Here is a 7,380-nt window from a genome sequence, read left to right as displayed (position 1 = left end):
CGGTGACTGAGTTCATAAGGAAGTGTATAAAACCTACCCTAACCTGAAACCGTGGATAGATGGTAGCATTCGCGCGAAACTGAAAGCGTGAACCACCGCATTTAACAATGGCGGGACTGACGTCACAGAGACTGACGTCTTGCTTCTGGACAGGATAAATACATTCTTTGCACGCTTTGAGTATAACACAGTGCCACCGACCCGGCCCGCTACCAAGGACTGTGGGCTTTCCTTCTCCATGGCTAACATGAGTAAAACTTTTAAACGTGTTAACCCTCGCAAGGCTGCCAGTCCAGACGGCATCCCTAGCCGCATGCGCAGACCAGGTGGCTGGTGTGGTTACAGGCATATTCAGTCTCTCCCTATCCCTGTCTGCTGTCCCCACATGTTTCAAGATGGCCACCATTGTTCCTGTACCCAGGAAGGCAAAGGTAACTGAACTTAATGACTATCGCCCCGTAGCACTCACCTCTGTCATCGTAAAGTGCTTTGAGAAACTAGTCAAGGATCATATCACCTCTACCTCACCTGCCACCCTAGACCCACTTCAATTTGCTTACTGCCCCAATAAATCCACAGATGATGCAATCACCATCACTTTGCACACTGTCCTCTCTCATCTGGACGAGAGGAATACCTATGTAAGAATGCTGTTTATTGACTATAGCTCAGCATTCAACACCATAGTACCCTCCAAGCTCCACTCAAAAACATTATTTTGGTATTTTTTAAATTAATCCCAGAGATGTGGACTCGAGTCATGCGACTTGGTCCCGAGTTGCTAATTTTGCAACTTGAGACTTAACATGGCAAAAAGAAAGATACTTAAGTCGACTTCGACTTGTTTATCTATGACTCAGGACTGAAATTTTACCTGAGCTGTAACACTCAAGAGACTTGAGAGACTTGGATTTCCCCCTCCCAAAAGAACAGCACCCCCTTCCTCTCCTGTTAAATTATGTTATTACACAGTAAACAATTCCGTTTCTCAAAGTGGAGAATCGCATATGGGAAATTATCATTAAATTATGTTCTTAGCACCACAGTGCCGGCAGGTGCGGAAACGCAAGGGGAAAAATAGAGCACTCTCCTATACTTTCAATGCTTGTCACTTGAAAATATGCACTCTGAGCAAGAGTTTATGTGAGTGTTTATTCTCAGTTCACCACAGACCTCTCAACGTGCATGTAGTGGGCGAGGAGAAAACACTTGATTCTAACTGGATATTTCACAATGTCAGTCGAACGGTAGCTGATTATCAACACTAGCTGGAAATCATCATTTGGATGGCATTTGTATGAGTAATGATGATTCAAAAACTTGGGGACTTGACTTGAGACACTAAAGTTAGGACTTGGCCCCATCTCTGATTAGTCCATGGTTGAGGGAAGGGAAAACCTAGTTCACGTGACGGGCCATAGTCCGGTGCTCCGAGGCTCAGCATAATCGAATCTGCCAATTCCCATCTGTAAATCCATGATGGAGGAGAAAAAAGGGGAAAATGGGAAAAATAAGCATTTCTATAAACTTTTACTGTCCTCCAAGCAGGCTCAGTCCTGACCATTCTCTTTCCCTAGGCGATACAAAATAAATACCCCCCCTCTAGGGGCGCGACCTGGCATCCCACCTGGGCGAGCCTGAGGGGCCGGCCAAGGCATGGGCGCTGGACGAGCCGGCTGGGGCGTAGAAGCCCGACGAGCTGGCAGAGGTGTGGGAGCCTGGCGAGCCTGCTGAGGCGTGAAAGCCTGACAATCCGGCTGAGGCGTGAAAGCCTGACAATCCGGCTGAGGCGTGAAAGCCTGACAATCCGGCTGAGGCGTGAAAGCATGACAATCCGGCTGAGGCATGAAAGCCTGACGCTGAGGCGGGGGAGCCTGATGAGCCAGCTGAGGTGTGGGAGCCCGATGGGCCGGCTGAGGCATGACGTGGGATGTGAGCACGATGAGCCTGCTGAGGCATAGGAGCCCAACGAGCTGGCTTAGGCATGATGTGGTATGGGAGCCTGCCGACCCAACCGGGGAAAGGAAAACTCTCGAGCCAGCTAAGCCTTGAAAGCCTGACGAGCCAGCTGAGGCACCCCCGGTTCCATCGGCGGCGGCACCCGGACCCGACGTCACCAACAAAACAAAAAACAAAAACCTCCCTGATGCTTCGTATAGTGGTGTCAGCATTCTGTAAGGATCATGAGCGCTGGAGACGAGAAGCAGGTACAGGGTCAAAACATTTAATAACCACAGACAGGAACAGAATACGGACAGCGTCTGGACAGGGGAAACGGAAACAACAATAATGCTGACACAGTGATGAAACAGAGGAAACAGACAGATATAGGGAAGGCAATCAAAAATGTGAAGGAGTCCAGGTGAGTCCAATGAGCGCTGATGCGCGTAATGATGGTGACAAGTGTGCGTAATGAAAGGCAACCTGGCGCCCTCGAGCGCCAGAGAGGGAGAGCGGGAGCAGGCATGACAGAATAGTCCCAATAAGCAAAATGAGCTTAATCGATGTGGCAAGTGACACTTTTGGGACTGAATCAAACAGTGGATAGATTTTGGTTGAATTTTTCCTTTAAGCTTTGGCCATTACTTTACCTATGTTTCTGTGAGGATAACGTCCTTATTGGACACTATTTTTAATCAGCAAACTGTTATAACTGTAATTTTGTGTATTCTATTTATCTGGGCACACTTATCTATTCATCACACCCATTCATTTAAAACAGCTCTCAATTGTCATTTCCACTTTACTTTACTGACTTTACTGTCCCCGTTGGGAAATGTTGTTTCAGTATCATGTACACGTTTAAAGTGGTGTTTAAATACAATAGACAACAAATTGACAATACAAAATGAATAACAGTTACAGTAGATAGATACATTATACACCGATGAAAGAAGACCAGCCTGCTGGCCTTACTGGGTGGATAGAATCATTAACCTGAGCTGTTTAGGAGGGATATCACACCTGGCTCAAATTATTGTCTAGTTCTGTTTTTTCCTGCCGGGGGGTGCCCTATACCTGCACCCAAAGGGGAGTAGTTCAAAGTCCAGGTACAGGGGGTGGCTTAGGTCTAAAAGGATTTTGTGAGCCTGATGAGGGCACTGACCTTAAAGATCTCATCCAAGCCTGCCCGTTTGACTCCAAGTGGCTTGCTTGCTGTGGTGATAAACCTTCTCAGCATATTTTTCTGGCTGACAGTGGCATTGCCAAACCAACAAACAATACAAAAAGTTCAAATTCTCTCATTGAAAGATTTCTACAACAGAGTCAGTGTAGTACAGTCAACATTAAAACATCCCCGCTTTTTGAGAAAGCACAGTCTCTGCTGACCCTTTTTGTAGATCCGGTTTGTACATTTACTCCACCGAAGCTTATTGTCCAAGAGGACACCCAGATATCTCTATGTTCTGACCTCTAATAGATATTCAGTCAGTATAGTACATTACAGTCAACATTAAAAGATCCCTTTAAGTAAAAACAGCTCTTAATTGCCATTTCCACTCTAGTCAGTCAAGCTCATAGAGTGTGGGGCACGAGATAAAGGGCTTCGAAGTGCAGGCATGGAATCGATATTGCGCTCAGCACTACAAAGCGTACCTTTAATTGTTTTCTTGTGTTAATTGTGCAGTGGGATTGTCTGAGGAAGTGCTATGATGCGAAGGCGAAACAATAGTGTTAAGTATAAACCTATGTCCCTGGAATACAAGCAAATTGGGATTTACTTACGAATCGACTTTATCGCTTGAGAATCTTGCAAACCATGAAATGGAGGCAGACAGTGGGAGTTCAGAGATAGAATCTGACAAAAGTGAAGAGGAAGAACCTGTGTTGACAGGTGTGGGGAGAAGGCTTCTGAGCCTTACCCCAATGATCAAGAAAATGCCTGAGATGACTCTGGCCCAGTGGGAGTGCATTTTGTGGAGAAAGTGGAGTCATGTCTTTTGGCCGACCCATTTGTGGCATCTGGCGAAGTGGAAAAGCAGTTGGCTGTTAACACACTAAAAGTATCCAGAAGTGGATATTCTGTATATCTTCCACCCTGAAGGAGCGGGCGCTCTGCCTCGCGCCCTTAGGACAAGAGCTGTAAATTGCTTTGCTCTCAGGAGCAGAGTACCACTGAAATGAATGATTTTGGCGGTGGCTTTGAGTGTGAAGATGGATCAACCGAAGTTGAGGATCCATGGAGTCTGTGATGCATGCAGTTTGGTGAGAAGCAGACCTGGTGGAGAGCGCGACACCGAGGAGACCACGTCTATCCTTTAGAGTTTTGATATTGAGTGCCTGATAAAGTCATGCTATGATATATGGATTAACCATTGAGAGCATTTGTTCCAAATCCACTACGATGTTTCAGGTGCCACGGCTATGGTCATGTAGCAGCAGTGTGTAGGATGAAGATGCTGAGGTGTGAGAAGTGTGCAGGAGGGCATCGGACAAAGGAGTGTGTAGTTTTGGAGGAAAAAGTAGTGTTTCAATTGTGGGAGGAGCCCATGTTGCTGGGGATCAGAAATGTCCTGTGTGAGTGAGACAGGTTGAGGTTGCCAGGGTTTGAGAAGGGCAGAAAGTGTCATATGCTGAGGCAGTGAGGAAGTAGAGGATGATGGGCAAAGGGTGAGGGATCATGAGAGGATACCACTAAGTAGTAGGCCAGGACTGAATGACCCGAACAGTTTGTGTTTTATCAAGGTTGGTTTCTTGGCATTCATTGCTATGGTAATTAACTGTACTGCAAAGTGTGGAAAGGAAGTCACAGAAGCTAAAAGTAGTAGCAGCAGCAGAAAAGTTATTGGGAGAGAAAGATTTTAAGCCAGAAGAGTTACAGGAGATGTTGAAGGAAGGAGTCTCGTCCCCCAGGCTGGTGGCCAGGAGAAGGAACGGTTAGGTCAAAGTAGTGGGATAAGGGAGGTGTTTAGCAGTTTTGGTTTTATAGTTGCAGGGTTATGTGTGGCACAATTTTTTTTCTTCTTCCCGTTCTTTTTCTTTTTTGTTTTGTCACAATGTGGAATGTACATTCCGAACTGAGAAAGGCAGCAATTCGCCAAAAAACGTCTAGTCTGCCGGAAATTCACACGAAGAAGAAGCATTTTGCAGGTATTTTTAGTTGATTAGCCATACACCTGTTCTTGATTGTTTGAACTCTTGGAGCTTGGAAGTTTTACCTGTCTTCTGAAAATATCCTAAACGTTTGATATCTTGGTCCTTTTGATTTTAAACCTCTGAAGTGCACTGAGCGACTTCAGTCTCCAATCCACTGACTGTGTTAAAACATCTGTCCAGGCCAATAAACAGTTCCATGGCTTTTATGTTGCAGGCCTTTTGTTGTTTTGCCAAATAGGGCCTACCTGTGAGTTCCTTGAAAAACATTGCATTATGTTCTGAATTCCTGTGCATTAGCGCCATCAATATGAAGAGTTAATGCTTTACACAGGATGGTTGATGTGCATTGATGACGACCATCCATGAAAAAAGGATAATATAAAAGACTTGGTACACTTGACATTGTATTAAATATACTTTTTATTTCTTGAAATAGGCAAGGTAATTAGCTAAACCCAATTGTACTCTTTACATTGTGTCTGTAATCACTTCTGCGCAGAAACATTCCAATTATTTGTAGTGGAGTGTAAAAAGCAAGACATGTTGAAAATGTGTCAAAAACATAATTTAAAAAATAGACCAACTAATTGTTTCTTTATCCCCCTAGTTTGTGTGAATCAGGCCAAATTTATGCAAAAGATTACTAAGGACTTTACCACGCATTTACTTTCCATGCAATACCTAGGCTACTGATTTCAGGAAATGTAAAAATAAACATTCATTAGTTGGACTATTGTGATTATACGTTTACTGTCTGTTACTTTGTTATACGTGTCCTTGTTTGGAAATGGACTTAATGTGACACACTCATTCTATAATTATAATACAGTAATCATGGAACCTAAATCCTTCCATCGCTTGAACGTTTTAGTGCTTTGGACATGCAAGTATACTGTCTTGTCTTCATTCATTTATATTGAAGAGAGAGCAAGGGCATTTGTTATCCCCTGCTGTAAATACTACAGTACACCATTGAACATGGATTGTAAATGCATGCACAAAATAATTGCATTGCTGAATATTCAAGCAGCTTTTAGTGCAAAAGACATTTCCCCCACGAACAGATATGGTGGACCAAATCTTTAGAAAAAAGGTCAACCAACTGGAAGTTCTTCAAAAGTAAATGCTTCAGTTTAATTTTATTGCTCCCATAGCTTCAGGACAAACGTACGCTACCACTAACATTTCAATGGCACCCCATCCTTTAATGTATTCCTTAATAAATAAAAATACATTTACATATTTGTACATGTCTTTCCTTATAAGATTGTATTCATGTGCATTTACTATGAGAGCAGAATACATTGGAAAACAATGTGATTGAGTTTATGTTGAGAATGAGCAGAGTGAGGCTACATAAAGCTACTGATTTGATTTTTGGATTTAGTTATAGGCACAATACACCATCTATATTTCCTGGGCCTATTGATAAGCTAACATTAGCTCCATGTGCTACATAACATGTAATACTGTGTATGCATAATCATTTAGTAAAATAAACTGCAATCTAAAACAAAGTCTGAAGTATATGGACAATGCCTTTATCATACAGCTACTTGTGGTTCAAATAAGCCGTGCAAAAAAAGAAAAGAAACATACTATGGTGAAAGTAAATGTACTACCTTGTCAACCTACCAAAATCACACTTGCCTGTCAGAGGTCTGAATCAAAGCTACCATGCAACGAAAACAATCTGTCATGCAAATCATTTCAGGAGGAAAACTACAAGATACTTCACATATTGCAATGCAATTAAGAGAGAATGAAACCCTGAGTCACACTTCAGAGAAGACAGGCAAAATGAAAATAAGAGATCTTGCTCTATGGCCTTGGAGGTCCTGGGTCTGAGACTGGCCTATGGAGTCCTGTGTTGGGAGATGAGTCTGATAGTGGAGAGGAGTCCTCAATAGGAAGAAAGAGAGATTTGGAATGCTGATGCCCTGCATGTTTGTTCTGTGTGTTTCTTTGTACAAGCAGTACTGTAAGGCTGTCCTCTATGGGTGAATCATCCATGTAAGCCAAGCCTGACAGCGAGTCTTTGGATTCCTGATGACTCCTCTCCAAGTTGAGTTCAGGACTCTGATAATGTAAAAGAAATAACAGCAAACACACACACACACACACATTTCATCGTAAGTGTGTGCTTTGACCATTAGAAAGTGCCTCAGAATCCTTGGAGCTGGTCATCACTTTTCAAAAATGATATCCATTCCGTGTTTAAAAAGTCTGAGTCCTTGATTTCCATTGTCTGTTTGTTCTGTGGAAATCAACAGTTCAGTACGT

The 7,380-nt window shown here is 43.3% G+C and overlaps 1 protein-coding gene across 7 annotated transcripts in view; it reads right to left on the bottom strand.

Annotated features, from left to right (window-relative positions):
- Window positions 1–5,499: 5,499 nt before the first annotated feature.
- Window positions 5,500–7,380, bottom strand: part of LOC110502057 (potassium voltage-gated channel subfamily H member 7) — a 50,416-nt gene continuing 48,535 nt past the window's right edge. For all 7 annotated transcript variants that reach the window (XM_036958873.1, XM_036958872.1, XM_036958869.1 and 4 more), the window contains one exon: window positions 5,500–7,176. In XM_036958873.1, coding sequence (XP_036814768.1) covers window positions 6,919–7,176 — 258 coding nt within the window. In that variant the 3' untranslated portion in view covers window positions 5,500–6,918. The remainder of the gene's footprint in view (window positions 7,177–7,380) is intronic.

Source organism: Oncorhynchus mykiss, chromosome 22 (assembly GCF_013265735.2).
Source record: "Oncorhynchus mykiss isolate Arlee chromosome 22, USDA_OmykA_1.1, whole genome shotgun sequence".
Lineage (NCBI taxonomy): Eukaryota > Metazoa > Chordata > Actinopteri > Salmoniformes > Salmonidae > Oncorhynchus > Oncorhynchus mykiss.
Note: the sequence above shows the minus strand (reverse complement) of the source record. Positions and strands in the feature narration are given on the sequence as shown.